We start from the raw sequence: 23779 nt of genomic DNA, 5'->3' as shown, positions 1-23779 counted from the left end.
CTCCTACCATCTGTACGCCGATGATACCCAGCTGTACCTTTCCACCCCTAATCTTTCGCCAGAGCTATAGCAGCAAGTGTCATCCTGTTTAACAGCTGTCTCCCACTGGATGCACCATTGGCATCTGAAGCTCAATATGTCCAAGACTGAGCTTCTTGTTTTCCCTCCTAAGCCCACCCTTCACTACTCCTTTTCTATTTCTGTCAATAACGTCTCTATCCAGCCGGTCCAGGAAGCCTGCAGTCTCGGTTTCATCTTTGACTCCTCTTTGTCATTCATCCCCCAGATCCAGACTACAGCCAAAGTCTGTAGATTTTTTCTCTATAATATTGCCAAAATCCATCCATATCTCTCAGCTTCTACCGCAAAGACACTGGTCCATGCCCTAGTGGTCTCACGACTAGACTACTGTAACCTCCTCTTGGCAGGGCTTCCCCTCTCTCATCTCCACCCATTAATTTCTGTTCAGCATTCAGCTGCATGCATTATTTCACTCGCTTGCCGTTATGATCATGTCTCCCCTCTGTTGTCCTCCCTTCACTGGCTCCCTTTTCCTTTCCGCATCAGGTACAAAGTTTTGCTACTCACCTTTAAAGCCCTGCATGGGCTGGCCCCTCTTTATTTAACCGATCTTCTCTCTCCCTATATCCCTACTCGCACTCTCTGCTCTGGTAGCCAAAGTCTCCTCTCTCAACCCAGGATCTTCTCTGCCCCATCCCGGATCTGTCCCTTTTCTCTTGCTGCCCCTCATTCCTGGAACCTTCTTCCTCTGCATGCACGGCTCATCACTTCCCTAACCAGCTTTAAGGCTGAGCTGAAAACCATATTGTTTAGGGAAGCGTTCTCAGGGAATTTGTGATTGTCATCTGGCTGTCTGATAATATTTGATGTGATGTGATTTGTTTTATATTTGATGTTTTTAATTTGTTTTTCTTTTCTATATGGTAACTTTATCTATTCCTCTTTTAATTGTTACTATCTTAGAGTGTACGCCTTGGGCAGGCTTTTATATACTCTTTAATTTTACCGACTTTGTACAGCGCAGTGTATAATTACAGCGCTTTAGAAATAAAGTTTAATAATAATAATAATAATAATAATAAACGTTTGGGCAAAGGTGTCAGCAATATGTAGATCACCTACAGCTTCAGCTTTTGTTTTCTCCACCACCTAGTCCCTGCAGAAATCCTGCAGTGTTCAAATGGTGGAGAGCAATTAAGATGAGGCTGAATCCATATAAAACAGAAGCACTGTGAGTTGGGAAGCCTAGTGATCTGGATGGAGGTGTGAGACTGGTGTTGGACCCCTGAAGTGCAGAATTTGGAGGATCCTCCTGTATTCTGTGCTATGTATGGTCACTATCAAGAGTGCTTTTTGGCTGCTTTGCTACCTGTGTCCCTATCTGGAAAAAAATACCTTTCACAACCTGTTCATATGCAAACCTATCTACTGTAATACACTCAGGCCCTAGCTGATTTTTAAGCTTCATTAAGTAGCTGCCCATTTCCTCATGGGAATTATATGATCAGGCATATAAACACTGATTGTATATGACCTACACAGATCTCCAGTATATGTAAGAACACAATTTTTAAAATCCTAGCCATCACCTTTAAAATCCTGACCAAGTTATTTAAAAGATAATCTGTACCTATGTAAAGCTGCCAATTGGTTAAGATGCCAGTTCTGATGATCATAAGGTTAGAAGGTTGACAGTTCGAGGCCCAAGTGCCAAAAGACAGAGTGAGCTCTTATCTCTGGTCCCAGCGTCTGCCAACCTAGCAGTCTGAAAGCTTGCAAATGAAAGTACTGTGCACCCACCCCGTATGCAGGTGCATTATATGTGGCTTCAAGCATATGCTGAGGCTGCACAACAATGAAACAAATGGCACACATGCTACACCGCATGCATATGCCCCATTGTTTGCAATAGGACACAAGCATATGCAGAATTCTTCTTATGCGCGGGAATCCAGAATGGATCCCTAGCATAAGGGAAGGTCCCATTGTAGATAAACCACTTCAGCGGAAAGGTAACAGCATTCGGTGCAGTCATGCTCGCCACATGACCCCGGGAGTTGTCTTTGGACAACTCTGGCTCCTCAGCTTAGTAACGGAGATGTGCACCATCCCTACAGTCAGTTACAACATTCATGTCAAGGGGAAACCTTTACCCTTTCTATGTACCCTTTTTATGCAATAGTCCTAAGGTCAGCCAGGGACGTCCAGCACATGTGCTTGCTGGAAAGTTCTATTAGGTTGGTGAGTTCTATTAGGTTGGTGAGTACATGAAACAGGGCCTTTTGGGGATGGTCCCATAGATAGAAAATGTTCTATGACAGGATATGACTTTTTCCTAACAGTTTTAAAACAGTGTTTTAAGTTCTGATTATTCTAGACTGCATCTGCACTGCTGAAATAATGCAGTTTGACATTGCTTTAACTGCCATGGCTCAGTGCTATGGAATTCTGGCATTTGTAGTTTTGTGAGATATTTAGCCTTCCCTGTCCGAGAGTTTTAGTGCCACAACAAACAACTTCCAAGTCTATGATTCATCAAACCCAGGGGTTCCATAGCACTAAGCCATGCAATTAAAGTGCTGTCAAATTGCATTATTCCTTCAGTGCAGATGCAGCTCCACTTTTAAAACTCCTACAGATGGTATTGTTCGAAATGTTTTATGCTGATGTATTAGTTATATTTTATAATTGTTGGGGGGGGGGGGCATTGCTTTAAAAGGTGGTATGAATTTGTCTGAATTCTCCCTAGAAGCGAAGCCAAGATGATTAAGGAGTTTTATCACATGGGGGAAAACTGGAAGTTTAAATGAGGTTTATCCTGTGAAAAATTGCGTAATTACTATCAAAGTGCGATTAAGATTTTTACACACAGTGGTCATTATCCCGGGAATAACCAGGGAATAACCAGTCAATAAACAGCAACAAATCATTCACAGGTTTTTCCCAGGAATGATTTGTTGCTGTTTATTGCCTGGTTATTTCTTGGTTAATGGCGTGTTAAACGCTTTTATTGTGACGTCGTGTGAAAACCTTTATCGTGAATGCATGCAGTTGCGCCATTTTCACAGGATATTCCTGGAATAATGTTACTTTAATAATGACGTTGTGTGAAAACCTTAATCGCAAATGTGCAATTTTCACGGGATAACCCCCATTTACACTTCCAGTTGTATAATAATGGTCCAAAATATTCTGCAAAAATAATCCATTTTGAGACCGCTTTAACTCCCCTGGTTCAGTGCTAGGGAATTCTGAGAACTGTAGTATTGTGAGACATTTAGCCTTCTCTGTCAGAGTGCTCTGGTGCCACAAAAAACTATAATCCCCAGGATTCCCTAGTGTTATGCCAGGGTAGTTAAAGCAGTCTCAAAATGGATTATTTTTGCAGTGTGTTTTGGACCTTAGTCATCTTGACTTCTGGGGAGAAATGGATTATTTCTGTAATGTGTTTTGGTTCTATATTGAGGCTGTCATACTTTGGCTCTACCATGAGAAGACATGACTCAGCAGAAAATACAGTGATGCTTGGCAAGGTAGAAGACAGTAGGAAAAGAGGAAGGCTACATTCTAGATGGATAGGCTCAATCAAGGAAGCCACAGCCCTGAGTCTGCAAGACCTGACCAAGGCAGTGGCAGACAGGATTACTTGGAAGTCTTTCATCCACAGGGTTAACAACAGTAGTTATCAACAGCAAATTAGAATAGTTTAAGTAAAATGTATAGAAGCATAGATTCACCAGTATCTGACCCATTGATTATTGTGCAAGAGAGGTATCTGATACATTACACCAAACAAATCTCTCACAAGCCCAGCAACAAACAGATGATTGTTAATGTGCCCTATTATTTTATTATGCATTTTTTCAGAGTTATCTTCATTTCCAAAATAGTGCCACTGCAGAGAGTTTGAGGAGAGTGCTGACAGTCACACAGCAAGAGTCTTCTAAGCACATCATCAAGCCCACTGCTTCATACTTTCTGAAAACTCCGTATGCTAAACTTGGTTGGCAAGTGCTGATTTTTTTTGTGTTTGTGTGTGTTCTGTGTCATTTTGCATTGATTTGCTAATACTGCTAGGATATTGTGAAACATCATGGTTTCCCTAGTTCAAATATAATTTCCTCTAGTAGGTCAGTGAATTTATGTACTTGTCAAGGGTGTTTTCACAAAAAGCAAGTCAGTTAGATTTTAGTTTATAACTCAAATACAATGTCTACCTCTGCTCTGCCCTTCAATAAGTTAATCATCATCAGTAAAGCCATAGAACAATCATCAGTAAAGCCATAGGACAGATAAGATTTAAAATTTAACGCACAAATATTTCTGATTCAGATGGAAACAGAATTAATAGTATGGTATTTATATCTCAGATGGCTTAGATTTGTTACAAGTAACATACTGTAATTTTCCTACATAGCCTCTTTCATACAGGTAGGAAAACCAACAGTTTGTTTCTACCTTTTTTGTTTGCTGTATCATGACAACCCCATGTTATTTCATGCTGTCTTTATAAAATGTAAAATACCATATTGCATGTTTGTTACATTCATTGTGTGAACCTGGTTTTCCAACATGGAAGTGATATCTGTGCAGGAAATCATATTGTGAAAATCAGCTTTTAGTCTTAGTTAGCTACATTCCTATATACATAAACTTGAAAGACAGTATCAGTGGAGCTTACTTCTGGGCAGATGAAGACATGCCAAGGACGATGACATGGCAACCACTCAGAACTGCTCTGGTGTAACTTGGGATCTTGGGGATTTAAGAAAAAGAGTGTGGATTAGAACCTAAATTTTCTAGTTTAGTATCATAGCTTAAATAGTTTTATTTCTGCAATCTACTTCACCTTTATACAAAAGTGGCCATGCATTATCCCTTTGTTTAATGTCAGATGAAATTTGGCAACTCTGATTTTTTGGTGTCAAGAAAAGAGCGCTGAGGATCAAGAATTTCAGCTGTTAAAAATTTGATCCATGATAATGGATCAAATATCTTTTATCAGATCAGTTATGCCAATAAACCAGAAAGCTTTCAGTTTGCACAGAATTTTTCTTCAGATGAATAAGAGTTCTTTGCAGCTTAAAGGCTTATTATCATGCCGTTACAATAAAGACTTTACTCAGAACTATTTTGGATCTTTTTTCAGGATCATTGACAATTATTCTGGTAACAAGTCAGTTTGAAATCCTCAAAGCAAAATGTGGCTACCTCAAGAAAGGAAACCAATAACCATTGGAATTATATTATCTGGCATGCAGGGCAGTGATTTCAGCTGACCTCAATCAGGATGGATATGATGATCTGGTAGCTGGAGCACCAGGATATAGCCAGCTGGGACACGTTCAGATAGGACGTGTATATATTGTTTATGGAAATGAATCAGGTTTACCTCACACAAACTTGGACCTAGACCAGGAAGCAGATGAAATACTGGAAGGAAAGAAGGTAGGAAAACAAGTTAAACATTGGTCATTGAAAACATTTAGGTCCACAACACACTGCAGAAATAATCCAGTTTGAGGCTGCTTTAAGTGCCCTGACTCAATGCTAGGGAATTCTGGGAACTGTAGTTTTGTGAAACATTTAGCCTTATCTGTCAGAGAGATCTGGTGCCACAATAAACTACAATTCCCATGATTCCCTAGCACTGAGTGAGGGCAGTTAAAGCGGTCTCAAACTGGATTATTTCTGCAGTTTGTTTTAGGCCCAAGTTTATGTTTTGGGTCATCTGAAAGGCCATTGTAATTTACAGTAGTGCTATTAATTTATTTGCGAGAAGTTGTGGGTTTAAATAATCTCTATTTTTTAAAAATCTTATTGTAATTTATGCTCTATTACAGGAGTGGAAACATTTGTCATCCTGCCAGATGTTTTGTATTGCAACTCCCATAATGTTAGGGCTTCATTAAATTGATGAACAAAACATCTGAAGGGCCAAAGTTTCATCATCATTGGTCCTCATAATTCCTGTTTATATCCAATAAGGATTCACTGACCCTTTCCTGAAATCAATAGGATGCATGACTGGTGTATCTTATAAGCAGGATGATGTTTGCTTTTTTTCGGGACGGGGGGTTGTGTGAAACTCTTCCTGTATTTTAATATCCAAATGCATTCAAAAGCTTCACATGGGTTCTGGAGAATATTTTCAAAGCATATTACAGAAACAAAATAAAAAACATATCCAATTTGTTGTAGGAGTTGGAGGTATAATCATGGCTTGCTCTTCTCACTTGCTCACTTTGTTTTCCATATTAGACCAGAGACAAGGATTGTATTGGAGGAGTACGCAGAATCAGGAGGAGGAATGGCAGGGAAAGCTAGCATGGGATTTTGAAAGGAAGAAGGAAGTATTGGGAATGGAAAGAGACAGCTGTTGAAAAAGAATAACAGATGTATCTTCTGACACTCAGCTACATAGACATTTTAGGGGTGGCTTCCGACCGCATTCGAGGCATGCGTCATCTAAACACCATGCCCCCAACACAGCCTGATGGTAGCCCTTTTGGGCCGATTGTTTGAGGCCTTGGTCTAAATACCTTAAATACTCTAAAGGCAGCAGATCCTGTCTGTTCATGGAAGCTAAGCAGGGTCAGCCCTAGTTAATACCTGGATGGCACACTGTCAAGGAATACCAGCTGCTTCAGGCTGTAATTCAGAGGAAGGAAGTGTCAAAACCGCTTTTGAATATTCCTTGCCTATAAATTATGATGCCCTCAAGTTATCAAATTAATAGGAGACCTTATTGCATGAGATTAAAAAGTGGTATTATAACAAGATAAAAGCATTTTTGGTCAGTACTTATCTGACAATGCCGTGTTCATCCCACTGCTGCCCTGTTACTGTACTGCATCTTTTCATTGATGGGCAAAACTCATGAATCAGCTCTCAGTATTGCCATTATAGTGTGACTATGGAAGTCTGAAAAACCTCTGCACTTTATTTCCAGTATTATGGGAATCTTGTGGCAGAACAAGCATGATTCTTCTCCTCTCCCCTCTCCTCTATTTTTTTAAATTACTAATCTTGGCTGTGTTTGTGTATTTAAGACTGTTTTGACAAGATAGAAGATTGTGGGGAGAAGAGGTGAAGAAGGAATGGGGTTGTGAGGTGGATGGGAGAGAAGAATTGTGAGACTGAAGCTGAGAGACTGTGATGGGAAAGGGGAAGGGATGTATGAGCTTGAGACTATCGATAGGAAAGGATTCTTCAGTATTCATGTTAATGGGGTAGTGATATTCTACCTCCTCCCCACAATGTGGAGGGCACCAAAATAATCCAACAGGTATGGAATTAGCCTGCTTTGGCATAGCAAGTGAGAAAGAGAGAGAAGGAAAATTAGCTCTCCTCGTGGTACTGGAGGCTGTAATCCTGGGATTGAAGCAAAGTCTTCACGCCTGGTTGGTTTTTTTAAGCAGTTCACTTGCACAAAAGAAGAGAGGTGTGATAAGAACGGTTCTCAAAGCAGTATGTTCCTGTTTTCTTTCATAATGCAATTGCAGCATGACAGGAAGTTGTTGTGATAGTGTCCAGGGTCACCATAAGTCAACAACAATTTGAAGGCAGGTGGACACACACACTCTAGTTGGGATTAGTGATGGGATTTAGTATTTAGTAGGCACTTCTTAGGTCCACGAACGTTGATTGCCACTGTTATTTCATAGGTCTGAGATTCACTGGGCTTCTTAGAGTTAATCCTAATAATTAAAATATTGTTTAATAATAACCTAGGCATGTTGTTGTATTATTTTGTTCATTTACTTTATGTTAACATTTTTAGAGTGCAAGACTTCACAGCAGTTTGGACATGATGCCCTCAAGTTGCCAATGAACTAGTCACACATTAGTTGTCCCAGAATGAATAAAATAGAAAAACAGACTCAGGTGCTTTACAGACTGCCCAAAAGGGTGGTCTGCCGGCGCCCGTGTTTGCTGTGCGAGGGAACTGCACGGTTTCCCGGCGCAGCAAAAAGAAGCTGCAAAAAGCGGCTTCTTTTTCTGGCGCTGTTGTGACGTCACAAGGGCACTGAGACGTGCGGACGCTAGGTGTCTGTCACGTCAAAATGGTGCCTCCCATCTGTATAGGGCGCCGCCATTTTGACGTCCTCATTACGTGCGAGGGGCAAGGTGCGTCAGGAAGTGCTGCCCCTCGCGCGTAACGACGGCGCCCGATTGGGGCCGTCTGGAATGGGCATCAGAAAAAAAATTGATTTACCATTTTATTTTCTGTGCAGACATTGGTGCCTGTCCACTAAATATTAGTCCTGACTCCAAGAGCATAGAAGACCAGGAAGTGGGATAATAAAGAGATGTGAAGGAAGATGTTTCAGGAGGATTGCATCAACTTTCCCTTCTTCACCCAAATGTTACAGAGCAGGGTCAATTTATATAGATAGCTGTTACATGACAGGGCATGTTTAAAAACTGGTGGAAGATTTCCTTCTTCTGGTAATGATGATTAGGGTACACTGGTGACCAGCACTTTCAAAGTGCAGTAGTAGAAGTAGTTTCAAGAATCAACAATATTTTAACTGTTAGAAGCTAAGTATAAGAGCTATTGTTACCTAAGTTTCAAATATCATCAACAAAATAATTTTAGCTCCCTTAATAAATTCTGGATTAATACATCATTAAAGATCATTACAATTTTTTTTAAAAGAAACCCCAAACCAACAGTGTTTAAAACCCTCAAAGATGCTCATTGGACAAGGTATTATTTAAAAAGTCAAGTATTTTGAAGTAAGGAATTTTGAAGTATTCTGGTGGCGCAGTGGTTAAATGCCTGTACTGCAGCCACTCACTCAAAACCATAAGGTTGTGAGTTCAAGATGAGCAAAAGGGCTCAAGCTCGACTCAGGCTTGCATCCTTCCGAGGTCACTAAAATGAGTACCCAGACTGTTGAGGGCAAATTAGCTTACAGTTGTAAACTGCTTAGACACTGCTTAGGTGGTATGAAGCGGTATATAAATGAAGCTTGTTTGTTTGTTTGTTTAAATGCTTCAAAAATATTTACAAGAATAATGTGTGTTTTTGCTCTATTGTTTTGTTTTTAGCCTTCAGGGAGGTTTGGTTCTGCCATAGCAGTTTTGGACTTCAATGAAGATGGTATAATGGATGTTGCAGTGGGAGCGCCATCTGTGGGATCACAAGAGCTTAGTTACAGGGTAAGATCCTTTGTGTTTCAAAAAATGCTGATGTAAAGTTAATATGAGTGCTTTAGAAGTACACTCTTTTTCACATTTGTCAAGGTGAACTATGAAAGGCAGGAAGAAACAATGCATCAGCAGACTAGTCATCTTCAGACCTATTTACTTTGTCTCTGGCAATTACTATAAATGTGAAAGGACTGATTAGATTAATCTGAAGTGCAACAGTGTGTCTGGACAGGCATTTTAATGTGATGAAAAGATGAGGTGAATATGGAGTTAACATTTTAAAATAAAAGGCTATGGCGTATTTATAACTTACCAAATATTTTCTTTTCTGTTATTTAGGGCTCTGTATATATATATTTTGGCAACAGAAGAGGAGGAGGTTTCCATAGATCACCAAATATTACTATTGTTTGTCAAGTAAGTATGCTAATAAAAAGGAAATACTTGAAAATCAGTAATTAAACCATTAAAAAAAGAATCACCCAAAATCAATATGTCCCAAATCACTGTCATGTTAATGAAGATAGACTTTAGTAGCAGTGGGAAAAGATATTCCCCCTTGCTTATTACATCTCTCATTCAAGCCCATTTTCTGAAGGCATTCAAATTCCTTGGAATATTAATGCAAAAGAAGATTTCAAGCAAGAAAAAAGATGGGAAGAGATAGTGTTAATATGGAGGGGCTCTTGTGTAACCATAGTTTGAAAAAGTTATTCTTGAGAGCTACAGCTTCTGGCATCTCCCAAACTGCCTATGCTGACTGGGGGATTCTGGGTGTTATTTCCCCCCAAAATAGCAATTAATTTAACATTAAGAATAGGATACTGTTCTGGACAGACATTTGTCTTATTCTGATCCATGATCTGGCAGCGCAATGGTTAAATGCCTGTACTGCAGCCATTCACTCAAAACCACAAGGTTGCGAGTTCAAGACCAGCAACAAGGCCCAAGCTCGACTCAGGCTTGCATCCTTCCGAGGTCGCTAAAATGAGTACCCAGACTGTTGGGGGCAAATTAGCTTACTTGCTAATTAGCTTACTTGCTAATTAGCTTACTTGCTGTTCACCGCTATGATCTTTGGAATAGCGGTATATAAATAAAACATATTATTATTATTATTATTATTATTATTATTATTATTATTATGAAGATATGAGTCATTCATATTCACTGAAGTTGATGGTGTCATAGAGAACAGTCCCAGTGAAAGTGTCTGAGTGTCCCAGTTTGGCTCTGTGGGATTAATTTCAGTTGATGAGATGAACAAATTGCAGATAAAGGCTACAGCTGCCTATATTCTTGATCTACAGCTCTATCCACACTGCAGAAATAATCCAGTTTGACAGCACTTTAACTGCTATGGATCAGTGTCATGGACTTCTGGAAATTGTAGTTTGTTGTTGCACCAGAGCTCTCACACAGAAGGGTAAATATCACAGAAGACTACAGATCCCAGAATTTCATAGCATTGAGCCATGGCAGTTAAAGTGCTGTCAAACATGGCAGTTAAAGTGGCGTTATTTCTGCAGTGCAGATGCAGCCCTAGACCATCTTGACTATTGACAACAGGGGACATTGGGTTGGCCCAAGAGATAGTTACTTCCTCTTTATAAGAGGGATGGTGCCAGTTTCCTTGAAAGAGGTAGTACAGCCACTCCTTAAGAAAGCCTCTCTGGATCCAGCCACACAGTTGTTTTGGGGTAATAACTTGGAGAGGTAAGTGACATTTCAAATCTGATACTTTGAGATGGAGTTGATTATCTAAACCAGTTAGTCAGTCAAAAGTACATTGTAATTATTAAACAGCTGTTATACAAATATATTAGAAACATCATCTTTGGTCTTTTGCATGCAAGCATAAGACCAAAGCCAAGAATTTAGCTATTCTAAAAGTTTTGTATTTGTTACAATCACCCAATAAAGAGCACAGCTTTTCCAGGAGTGATCACCCTGTCACCCTAGTCAACAGTGGGGAAATATACTTTCCCATAATATCAGAATAATAGCTACATTCTAAAACAAAATGGACAATACCCTCCACAGTTAAGGAGTTACAAAAGGAGACTCTAGTTTCTTTAGGGGTATCCTTGATGAGCACCATCATATCTGCCAAGGGAAGGACATTTAGCCGTGTTGTTCTGTGCTTTCAAGATGTTTCCAACTTATGGTATCTCTATCATAGGGTTTTCTTGGCGAGATTTGTTCAGAGGGGGTTTGCCGCTGCCTTTCACTCAGGCTGAGAGAATGTGACTTGGCCAAGGTCACTCAGTGGGTTTCCATGGCTGAACTGGGATTCAAACCCTAGTCTCCAAAGTCATAGTCCAGCACTTGAAGCACTACACCACTTTGGCGCATGTAAAAACCAATATGATTTTAGTGGATGGCAGATCCATCAGATATTTGGAAGTTTAAAAGAAGAAGGGACAAAATGCACGTATAATTTGTTTCATAAGCAGCTTGCCACATCAAACATTTGGGACTACAGTATTGGCAAGGCCTTGTAGCAAAGTTAACTTTGCTTTATCATAACCCCAATGTCAATAAAAAAGGGACTAAAACCCCCATGTTTGCAAGGATAGATATGATCTTATGTTTCCAGCAGGTAAAGCCCATTTCTTCCACTGCAGACAATATAAAGTCTAGTGTGTATTTAACTATCAATTTCAGGCAATAGAACAGAACAACTTTAAGAGCTTTAGTTTTTATCGACATTAGTCCTTTTTCAGTGTGAATTGTTGACATTTTAGTGGAAATTGGGCCGAAAGAAGTTAGTGAAAAAAATTATTTTGGGCTCTTTCTATTAGATCTAATTTGGCCATTGCCCATAATGGACAACGATTGTGACAGCATCCTAACAATAACAATTGTAGCAGCATCCTAACGTGGTATAATTCTAAAGCCGATTGAACAAGATTGCCCTCTTTAGTATGATGAAAACCCAGTAAAGTATTGACAATTTTATCAGCCAGTTATAGCATTTGGTGTGTACTTGAAGAAACCAAGTCCCTGTTTGTTAGAATATAACCCCAAGATCTTTAAAGATTGATCTGTACTTCTTCTAAATTGTTATCATCCATATTCTAATTCTAAACTTACCTAGATATACTAAATACCAGTACCTTGATTTTGCTATAGTAATTTACAGAGAGCTGTTCATTTTGACATTAAAGACTAAATTGCCTTAACAGTCTAGCTAATCTTACCTGAGCATGAGATATTAAAACAGCATCATCAGCATATAGAAGGACTGAGATCTTGCTTTGTCTTACTTTGACTGGGAAATAACAAGAATCCATTAATAACTCTAAGGTATCATTTAAAAAAAAGATTAAAAAGACGTGGAGTAAGTAAGCAGCCTTGCCTGACTCCTTTTGGCACAGGCATCATGGTGGATAATTTTCCCTCCCAGCCTTCTCTGATTTTAAGAGATATCTCTGACTAAAGGCTCATAAGACAATTTAGCAATTGTGGATCAGTCTGCAAAGTTTGTAGATTAGTCTACAGGTGTTTCCTAGGGATGGAATCAAATGTCACTTTTAAATTAATAAAAGCAACAAGAATCTTTTTGGAAAGTCCTGTCAAATATTTATCTATTATGTGCTTGGGTCGGAAGTTGAGTACCCTGTGTGAAAACCAGCTTGTTCTGATGCAAATATTTCCCCTCTACTCAGTGTTCCAGTTTCTCCAAGAGAAGTCTGGCATAGATTTCTCCAGGAGTATTGAGAAGGCTGATAACTCTATAATTAGGACCTTTTTAAATAGAGGGTAAACACCACGACTGAGCCAGCTGTATGGAAGGATGCCTGTTTGATCAATGAGGAAAAACAGGGATGCAAGTATAGGTACCTACCTATATGGTGCTATCTAATTATTTTATGAATTGTTGTAGTGTGTAATGGGTTTACAAGGTTTTTAAAATTTAATGCATTTTGTAATAGCACTAGGGCAAGAGGACCAAAGACGCTACTTCTTCCTTAGAAAGTGGTATCATTTCTTCCTCCTTTAGAATCATATTTCAACAACAGTGTGCCATGCTGATTTACCCACAAACGTTTGTATTCCTTTTGCAGGAAATATACTGTAATCTTGGCTGGTCCCTATTGGCAGCTGATGTTGATGGAGATGGAAATAATGATCTTGTGGTAGGCTCTCCTTATGCACCTAGCAGTGGAAAACAAAGAGGATTTGTGGCTTCCTTTTATTCATTTTTCAACAGAAGCAGCCAAGGTGACATTTAAGAAGTCACTTTCTTATTTCATATGGTAGTTTTTCTTGTGTCTTATTTTAGCTCACTTTTCAATCCTTCATAAAACAAAATAATCTTAATTGAGCATACATGTAGTACTGTTGGTAATAAACACCAGATGCTATCTTTAATGCTAGAAGCTTATGAGCCTAAGAGTTAAGATGGATTGATATTGTCATCTCATGCATGGAACAGAGTATCCTAAATGTTATTGACCCTCCTCACAAAGGACTTGTCAGTATTGTCTAAGTAAGATGCAATCCCTGAACTTTAAGACTGAAGCCACCTTTCTAAGTCCAGTGGTTCTTTGTAGGAGCTTCTGAAGGTCACTCAAACATCTGGCCTATGACTTCCTCAATGAAAGTCCATTTGTTCTAGGTACAGAAAGAGATGCATGTTCACTTGGGGAGATAACTTGCTCAGAATATGTATCAAAAAGCTATGGTAGTTTGTTTATTTGTATTTGATGGTATCAGAGTGGCAAGTTATTTATTTATTTATTTATTTATTTATTTATTTATTACAAATAATTCATTCTTGTTACTTGTAGTGTTTGAAAAGTAACCTATTGCCATTACCTGTTCCGCTGTTGGAAAGTAGCATGTTAGAGTACTTGTTATACTGCCTGTTATCTACTGTTGCTTCACACTGCTATTTTGAGAGAAAAATACTTTAGGTTTGGTAAGAGGATGGCATAAAACTTGAAAGATTCTTTTTGAAATTCCTCTAAAAATACTCTAAAAAGGAACTTCTGAATTAACAAGAAACCATGACTTAGCACACCAAAAGGTAGTGTCGCTTTTATTCATTAATTTACTTTTGAAAAGTAACTTAGCTCTGGCCCTGTTATCTCCAAAAGTAACTATTTAAAATAATTATGTTGATTGTAAGGCTCTGAGTGCCATCTATGTATCTAGTGCTATACAAATAATCAGGTATGACAGGTGGCAAACCAAAGAGACTTGCAAACTACAACTGAAGCACATGTAGCACAGACCACTGATTTACAGTATTGTATTATTACTGATGTTGTGAATTCAGTAAAGGAAAATAACATCGGACCATAGCCATTAGTAAACCTGTAGGTTGAGCTCATCTCTTTTGTTTAATCACTTAGCCTTTCCTCTCAATACCATTTAAAAAGTGGTTAGATGAGGGTCCAAAATGATCTTGGTGCATAGCGTACACATAACATATTCCTCAGCTCAATTATTTTATAACAAATGAATTTGTATAGGATCATGCTGTATTTCTAATTACGTCTTGGCTAAGATTTATTTAAGGCTACCTTCTGTGACAGGGCCTAAATACCTAAAGACACAAGATCCTATCTGATCCTGGAAGCTAAGCAGGATCAGTCCTGGTTAGTACTTGGATGGGAGACTGTCAACTAATACCAGGTGCTATAGGCTATGTAGCAAAGGAATGGCATGTTTAACCAGCACCAGTTGTCATACTTTAGAAAATTGACTATAAGACAACTTGCAGTGTAACCCAATTCATGTTTATTCAGAAATAAGGACCAAGAAAGATTCAAGATTTCCTGACGAGATAGATTCATGTTCCAGAGAAAGGCCTAACAAAACAAAATATGTGATGTGTTACTTGAACAGTCCCATTATCTTTCATTCATTATTTATTATTGTTTGATCTTTCAGGACAACTGTCTGTGTCAGACGCTGATTGGATAGTGAAAGGAGAAAGGGATTATGCCTGGTTTGGATCATCACTCAGTAGTGTCCAGCTTCACAATAAAACACTGTTGCTTATTGGTAGCCCTTCTTGGAAAAGCTGTAAAGGGTATATTGCACATAATCTCATGAGCCTATATTTGATTACATGCAGCTTGACTTTCTGTGTTTATATTAAAAAGCATGAGGACAAGATTGAACCTTTGGGCACCCAAGACAAATGGCTATGAGGAGGAATAGAATTCATCATGTTACCACTTTCTAAATTCTTCTCTCCAGAAAGTAATGCAGCTAAGATAACAGAAAGCTGCATTACTTTCTGAACCTTGGGGGAAGGATTTAGAAAGTGGTATCAGATGATAATATCAAAAACCATTAAGCATTCCAGAATTGACAGGCCTACACCTCAACACCACATGATTTCCTACTTACTAGGTGAAGAGCCAGATTGGAATGGGTCCAAATAATCAGTATTTTCCTGGAGGTGAGGCCACCATCTTCTACTATAATACTTTTCTCAAAAATAGTAAATTAAAATTGTTGTTGTTGTGTGCCTTCATGTAATTTCTGACTTATTGTAACACTAGGGCAATTCTATCACAGGGGTTTCAAGGGTTGAGACTGTTTGAATTGTGCAAGGTCTCCCAGTGGGTTTCTATGGCTGAGTGGGGAATCATACCCTGATCTCCTGAGTTATAGTCCAGCACTCAAACCACTACACCACACTGGCTCTTGTAAATTAAGATACTAGGCAAAAAGTATGCATAGTAGTAGGGTTTGGGGTGGTTTTGTCAGAGACTGAACTCCTACCTTCTCCTGGATTGTAGGCACCTTACCGCCTCTCATAGAAGTTCAGACTTGAAGGCTCAGCCACAGTCAAGTTCCATAACTAGGAAAGGCAAATTTATGGAGCAAGAGATAATCCTCACCCCTTCATGTAGCCTGTACAAATCCTCAAGTTGCATAAGCTGAAAAATATCCCTAATAAATTGACCAGATGGCCATCTCTGTGTGTGTTTCAAATCAGAATGGATGGATTTAATTTTATCTGTAAGGTGTGATGCAAATTGGTCGCAGAAGGCCTCCAGAAGTTCTATTTACTAACTAATACCGCAGTAAGGGGATCTCTTATTACTCAAAACAGACCAGCTGGCTAATATTAATCAAATGAAGATGTGGTGATGAAGCAAGCTTTAGTAGGCCCTAAAGTTGATGCTAACCTGCGTTTGGTTGTATTTTGCCTGATTTTCTGCCATTTGTGCTCTAGTCAGTAACTCAGTTGTATCACTGCCTCCAGCAGCTTGGAATGTAAAAGAATGTACATGTCTCTATAGTTTGGCTGTGGTCATTTGGAAACAAGCCTATCAGTGGGGGAAACATGATTCTAACTAAACCAAACAACAACAAAACACCAGTGAGTCCCAGCAGCTGGGAGGGAGGTTTTCCCACTGCTGTTTGTGGCACACCATTGGTGCTGGAAGTGTAAAGCCATGGAGGTGGGTTGAATCTGAGGAACCAAAATTGGCTCCTGGACCCATTGAGACTACTCCTATTCCTACTCCTACCCCTGTGGACCTCTGCAATATCGCAATTTCCATGTTCAAGATAAAAACTGAGATTGGAAAGAATCAGTCACATTAGTATATTGGGTAGCTTCAGTATGTTAAGCATTCTTGAGTAGCTGCACGTCCTCAAAACTGAACTTCTGAACCAAGATACTGCTATTTAAATATCCTTGTACTTTCCTTCAGTGACTTCTTCACATCAAGCAGTTTAAAAACCTACCACTATTTTTTCCTAATGTTTTACTTAATTATTGCTCTAGCATAGGCTGCTATTTCTCTGAAGATACCAGGCAGGCTGTTGGAAGGGTATATGGCTATACCCCACCAAGCACACGCAGCTGGTTTACTTTAACTGGAGATATGGTAGGTGTTTTTGTTGCCTTTTGAAGTAGCAAATATTAAAATATGCAAGTAAGAACCCACCTTGATGAGTCTAACTTCTTTTTGTAATTAACACACAGGATATGGGGAATTTTGGTTCATCTTTGGCAACTGGTTTCCTTTCTGTAGAAGGAATCTCAAGGCAAGTTTTGGTAGTTGGTGCACCAACACAAGGTATGTAAAGCTGTACATATGGGAAACTTTTCTTGGCAGTTTTAGCAATACATAAAGTGAATACCATCAGGCAAAGTCATAGTTATGTCTGTTTGACTTTCAAAGTACCCATTTTGTTTTACCATAGCTGAAAGAACTTGGTACCACTGTGTTCAATAGTTTTGAAGGCAGAGAGGTGCCTTGTATGTCCCTTTGCTACATTTGTCTCTCTTCTTGCTGCATTCATAGAGAAAAATATACAGGCAATAATAACATGCAAGTCGTTGTGGTGGTGTAGGCTGCTGTCACACTGTAGAAAAATGCATTTTGATACCTCTTTAACTGTCATGGCTCCATCCTATGTAATCCTGGGATTTGTGGTTTGTTGTGGCACTACAGTGCTCTGACAGAGAAGACTAACTTACAGAACTCCAAATCCCAAAACTCCATAGCACTGAGCTATGATAGTTAAAGTAGTGTCAAATTGCATTAATTCTGCAGCGTAAATGCAACCTAAGTCCCCAGTATTTTAAATTCAGATGTAGTTGGGAATTTTGACCTTGTTATGTAACTAATCCCATGCTGTTTTGAGACAAAGGGCTGTCACCAAACTGAACTGAGAATACTGCTGACATTAACAGTGTGAGACTGAAACCTAAACATTTATCATTCTAAAAGCAGGCTTTTGTATTTGTAAAGCTAATGCATTGTTTCACATTTGTGGATGGCCTTGGCAAAGCTGTTAATTCTAATTCTAATATTCTCTCATGGATAATGCCTATCTGCTAATACCAGTTATTACAAGCCCTCTCCCAGAAACAGTAATGTGATTCTATCATCTTGCTTGGTTTTTTTCAGACACTTCATCCAAGTTTGTATTTATACCCTCTGTGCTACACCAAGCTGGAACAGCTTTGATGTACGATCTGGTGGAGAGTACCAAACCTTTTCTGCTCAGCAGTTTCAGTGGGGACAGAAGTTTTTCGCGCTTTGGAGGAGATGTGCACTTAAGTGACCTGAACAATGATGGACTTGGTAAAAACAAGATCATCATCATAATATCATATTTCATTCATGAAATTACCAAATGTAGTTTTAAAAAATTCCTCCCAGACATTTGCATCTTTAGAAGTATAAATGGAGGGGTGCAAGAGGTGGTTTGAGGCCAGACACTTTGAGCAAGAATTTTAACATCTTATTTAAAAAAAAAAAGAAAGAAAGAAAGAAAAGGGCAAATCCTTTAAAACCAAAATACAAACACGCATAATCCAGTGTCAGCAGCATATAACATATGTTGTATGGTTAAAAGATATTAATTTACCTACAATTCAGTTACTCAGAAGTAATCCCTGTTGAGTTCAATATAGTGTGTATAGCAGGAGTGGGAAACTTTTGATTCTCCAGACATTCTGGAGGATAGTTCTCATATTCTCTAAAGAAACTGAGAGCGAAAGTCTTCCTACCTCTGGGATAATTTGATAGCAGCCTTAATTGACCTTGGTGGCTTTAACTGGAGCCCAAATCTAATTGCTGTTCCTAATTAGACTAGAGCTATTGAAACAATTGCTGAATGGTAAGTCACTTTGTCTGAATACCCTAAACTTTAAGGCACCAAATCCCATCTGATCTTAGAAGCTAAGCAGAGTCAGCCCTGGGTAATACTTGGATGGGAGACCTCCAACAAATACCAGGTGCTATAGGCTATATTTCAAAGGAAAGACCAGACAAAACCATCTCTTGTGTATTTATTGCCTAAGAAACCCCTATGTAATTCATGGGGGTGTATGGGCCACACCGGGTGACACCCCAGAAGGGACGGGGGATGACACTTGGTCACCCCCCCTACATGTGCAGGAGCTGCTCTGGGTCTTGGAGGGTTCTCTAGGCCTGGGGGGGTTGGTTCTCCGGCCCAGATGGTTGGCGGATGGCCGTTACAAATATATACATTTGAATTATCATCTGATAATACTGTAAGTATTTTAATTAACTTTAGTCCTCAAAGTAAGACCTCAGATGGATACTTGCCACTTTTTGAAATAAAGTGTCTGTAATGAGTTATGTTAGCCAGTAGAGAATGATACATTCCTGCTGGCTTTAATCCAGAATAATCTCCCACCTGTCAGTTTAATATATTTTAAGGGATTGAAAAGGTAAAATTATTTTGTAATAAATTTGCTGATACTAATCACCATCATAATTCTCTGTCTCTAATTATGCATGGCATAGCGGCCTAGAGGAAGAAGTCACATACTCTCAGCTTTTCCTTTATAAATATTTCTGTGTAACTCAAAATTATGCATACTCCTAAATCAACATTATAATAACTGAAAACAGTTTGCCCAGTTTGTAACTATATTCTGTTAGGTTTTATAATGGTCAAAGGATGTGTATGGGATAGTGTTACAAAAGACATCTTGTATAATCAGTCCAAAATAATTTGTTGCATTGTATACAACATATAATGATTTCTTTTTATGTTTCCTCCCTTTTCCATAGTCCTGGGAGAAAGAAAAACAAATAAGGTTTACATTAGTGATAACATACACAAATACAGTAGGACCTCAGTATTTACGGAGGATCTGTTCCAGACCCCGCTGCGGATAACAGAATCTGCAGATGCTCAAATCCCATTGTCTCCAATGGCAGTGTGGCCACGTGCATGCACCACTACTGGGGACAGCAGGGGCTTGTCTCGTCATTATCTTTTTCTATTATGTGTGTAGATGAGATCATTGTGACATCGCCTCTTCGAAGTAAAGACATCATAGCTGGAATGTTTGAAGGAGAGGCTGCACGTATTTATATATATAGTGGAAACCAGACAACCTCGGGTAATGTTACAAACCACTGCAAATCATGGATTTCCCCCTGTCCTGAAGACTGGGTAAGAAAACATTAGGAACAAAAATAACAAATTGTACTGTGCTGGTATGTTATTGGTATGTTGTGTGGGTGGGATGAAGATTATACTCAAACTAATAATACTTAAGCATCTGCACAATAAAAAAACACTAATAATACTTTGAACTAAAAATGTATTTGTAACGAGAATTTCCTTGGTTGCTTCTCTTTGGCAGTACGAATGTTTGTGTCATTGAGGTTGACTTAAGTGTTTGTATTGAAATAACTTTCCCTAGTGCCAGATACATCTTAATAGTTCATAAACCTTTAAACATTTTTGCCATTAAACATTCACTAGAAAACACAGACACTGTAGTGTTTTTTCTTTTCTTTTTCCTTTCACAGGCACAGTATGTCATAATTTCTCCTGAGGTAAGCCATCAAATTCTTAAGGGATAGCACTGTTTTAAGTTAAAAAAAATCTGCAACTAAAACAAGTAGCACAAATTGGCACTTTAGATCAAATGTCAAAACTTACAGCACTATATAATTAATTAATAATTTTTAACACCAGGCATTTATTCAGATTTACTGGGGATTATTAGGAGAGAAAACTCATCTTGCTTCGAAACAGAGCTGGATTGCACTGTGAAGGATATCTTGCAGTTTATATTGCCCCAGCTTGATTCACTGGGAACAGGAAGGATCCATGCTTCCATTTCTTCTGAAGATCAAACAGTTAGGGACAGAATACTGTATGGCTTGGAATTGCAGGACTGAATTTAAAGCAGAGCTCATGAATTATCTGGGTTTTTATTAGTTATGACTAATTTAATTTATGGTTCCTTTGGCCAGGATGCATTTGGATACTTCAGATGGATCCCATTGCTTGCACCAGAATTATCTCCCCACCCTCTTAGGGACTTCTGTGAACATTAAAAACTTGATCTGGAGCTTTCTCAGCCCTCTGAAGCAGGTTTCCATGGTATGCAGGGAGGGGGCAGTCAGTTCTAGTGGAAGCAGTGGGGTTCAGTACACATACACAATTGGATTCAGCTAATGATTACAATGAGTCTACTCTTCAATGTGATGGTGACTGGCTCCAGCCCATTGCTACAGTAGATTTCAGTAGGATTTATATCTGAAATAAACATGTTTGGGATCAGAGAACAGGTTTGCTCAGGAATTTCAAATTTACTAGAGAGTTGCATAGTTTCCCTTTTTCTACAGCATGTGAATGTTCACTCCCTCACAAGCCATCTTTTTGCAGTGCAGTTGTTCTCTGATTCTAGCACAGTCTGCATTATGTTGGCTTATCTGTTACGGGAACAGGTGGGAGCAGTAGTAATCAATCTGGTTATGGATGTTTCTTGACCTCATTATGAAACTGTCTAAAATGAAGACACACATGCAGCTTTTAATATATGGACATGCTTCAGACATTCTCTGTGAATAATGAGGATTTTCAATATTGCAGGAAAAGTCAAGATTTGGGAGTGCTGTGATCACAGTAAAATCAGGACAAAAGGTGAGCAAACATGCACTGCTAGTTGTTGCAGAGAAAAAAACCAAGGCCAATCAGAAGATGAATAATTGGCTTTTTTAGCTGTCTTCTGAGAAAACGTATGATATTGAGGGAAACTATCCAATGAGTTTGGTGGATAAGAGGTTTATTTCCTTGTCTAAAAAAATCAGCTACAGAACTTTTATAAGTAACTGAGAATCAATTCCCTTTCCATATCTTCCCTCAGATTCTGACCCCACCCAAATCTCATTGCATTTCTTTTCTTGGGTGAAGAAAGAATGATCACTTGTCTGCCCAGTTGCATGACAGTGAATGTGAGGCCAGACCTGTATGCTAGTTGATGTGCAACCATAACTGAAAAGAATAGCCTTTCCTTCTCCACAAAACGGTACTGCCTGCTGGAGTGTTTCATTACCCATACTCCATTTAATTGGTTGCAAGTTGCAGTAGTGAACAAATGTGCTTGTTTACCTAAATGTTTTAGGAAGATAGAAAAGGGGATGTAAACACTGTAGCTGGGTTGAAACTTATTATCATTCTTCAAAGATCTGTACCATAGGAAATAGGTTTTCCTGCAATTGGTAACTATATTATGATGAACTAGAGAAGCAATGCAAGTGATAGTAGCCTTTCAGTTTTGCCCAAATCTTATGGTAACAATGCCTTTTGCTCTGGCTAGAAGTGGATTCTGCAGGTTCAATGGTTGCTTTCTTTCTTTTCAGAATCACGTTATAGTAGCTGCTGAGAGAAGTTCAGTAAATGCACGGCTCAGTGGAAAACTTTTTGTCTACACCTTCTAATTTCCATTCTACTTTTTAAGTCTGTCTACAGTGAGTCATTGTTAAATGTCATATAACTGTGCTCTTTGAAAATACAAGAGGCTGATAGATACACTACTGGACTGACATATGAAAAGCATTAACTTTTTTAATTAGTGAAAGCTGGGCTCCACTTCTGAAATTAGTACTGATATGTTTAAATATCAACATGGAAAGTACTGTAATAATATAAGGAAATTCTTCTAACCTTCTAAGCACTTTTGACCATCAGCTGTTTCAACAGTGATATGAGAGCAAGCAGCACACATACGTGGAACCTTATTTTAAAAGTTATTTATTGCAATATACAGTACAGTTTAGTATAATGTTGAAAAGAGCCCAAACAGATCTTGCAAAAGTAGAGTTGTGAATACTAGTTTGACAAACAACAAACCTCTACTTTACATTTCATAATTTGAAAAGGATGGGATTACATCACAAATGTCTAGATACAGTTGCTTCTGCCTGAAAATTAGTCAGATGACATGTTAACTCTAATTTCAGCACAGATCAGGAGTGGAAATCACATGGCTTGATGGATGCTGTTCGACTTCCACTCCCAGCAGCCCTCACCATTGTGGGTATACTAGAAAGGGCTATATGAACTTGCCAAGAACATTTGGAAGGCCTGGTAATTTCCACCCTGATGCTGGATTATAATGGTCTGGAATAAGCTCTAACATTTAGTTGTCAGCAAGTGCAGTAATTAAGCTTTGAGTATTACTGGACTTTAAAAACTATTTTGTACATATGAGAAAACTGAGAACATCTGCCTTCTAAGATTGCTAAGCAACCAGTAGATGCTGCTGTTTCCCAGTCTGTGGGAATTTAAGATACTTAAATACAGACAGTTCCAGTCTAAAGTCATTTTCAAGGAACAATGAAGTAACTACATTTGCCAAGATGCTTAAAAACAGTGTGTGGAATTACACAGTTGTTTAAATAAATTCAGCAGGATTTAGAAGTTGGCTCACAAGAATATTAGGTACCTGAAGTTTCCTGAGTATATACACCTACCGTATATACTCATGTATAAGTCTAGAAATTTTAGTCAAAAAAATTGACTCCAAAAACCTGGGTTAACTTATCCATGGGCCAATGTAACTACTGTACTTTAACTCTTATCAAAAAAAGGAACCATCCCTTGGTGAAAGGTGAGAGCTTAATCCCTTCTCAGAGCATCTAAAAGAAGCATCAACCCTCTCTACTATCTCATCCACCCAGCCTTTAGGTTGAGCACAAACAGTTATGCCTCAACTTATCCACGGGTCATATCAAAATCCATAAATTTGGCCCCAAAATTTGCCCTTGACTTATACATGAGGTCGACTTATAGTCGAGTATATATGGGTAGTTTCTGTTCCTCAGTGATGTACCAC

At 38.8% G+C, this 23779-nt stretch overlaps 1 protein-coding gene across 3 annotated transcripts in view; it reads left to right on the top strand.

Annotated features, from left to right (window-relative positions):
• Window positions 1-22717, top strand: part of GPLD1 (glycosylphosphatidylinositol specific phospholipase D1) — a 44770-nt gene extending 22053 nt beyond the window's left edge. For all 3 annotated transcript variants that reach the window (XM_089516852.1, XM_089516851.1, XM_089516853.1), the window contains 13 exons: window positions 3889-4028; window positions 5283-5469; window positions 9079-9189; window positions 9520-9597; window positions 13251-13407; window positions 15085-15226; window positions 16943-17045; window positions 17144-17237; window positions 18075-18251; window positions 19940-20100; window positions 20463-20489; window positions 21535-21585; window positions 22305-22717. In XM_089516852.1, the coding sequence (XP_089372978.1) occupies window positions 3889-4028; window positions 5283-5469; window positions 9079-9189; window positions 9520-9597; window positions 13251-13407; window positions 15085-15226; window positions 16943-17045; window positions 17144-17237; window positions 18075-18251; window positions 19940-20100; window positions 20463-20489; window positions 21535-21585; window positions 22305-22382 (1506 nt within the window). In that variant the 3' untranslated portion in view covers window positions 22383-22717. The remainder of the gene's footprint in view (window positions 1-3888; window positions 4029-5282; window positions 5470-9078; window positions 9190-9519; window positions 9598-13250; window positions 13408-15084; window positions 15227-16942; window positions 17046-17143; window positions 17238-18074; window positions 18252-19939; window positions 20101-20462; window positions 20490-21534; window positions 21586-22304) is intronic.
• Window positions 22718-23779: the final 1062 nt, after the last annotated feature.

Source organism: Sceloporus occidentalis, unplaced genomic scaffold, assembly GCF_023333645.1.
Source record: "Sceloporus occidentalis isolate IW3139 unplaced genomic scaffold, rSceOcc1.0.p SCAF_3, whole genome shotgun sequence".
NCBI lineage: Eukaryota > Metazoa > Chordata > Lepidosauria > Squamata > Phrynosomatidae > Sceloporus > Sceloporus occidentalis.
Note: the sequence above shows the minus strand (reverse complement) of the source record. Positions and strands in the feature narration are given on the sequence as shown.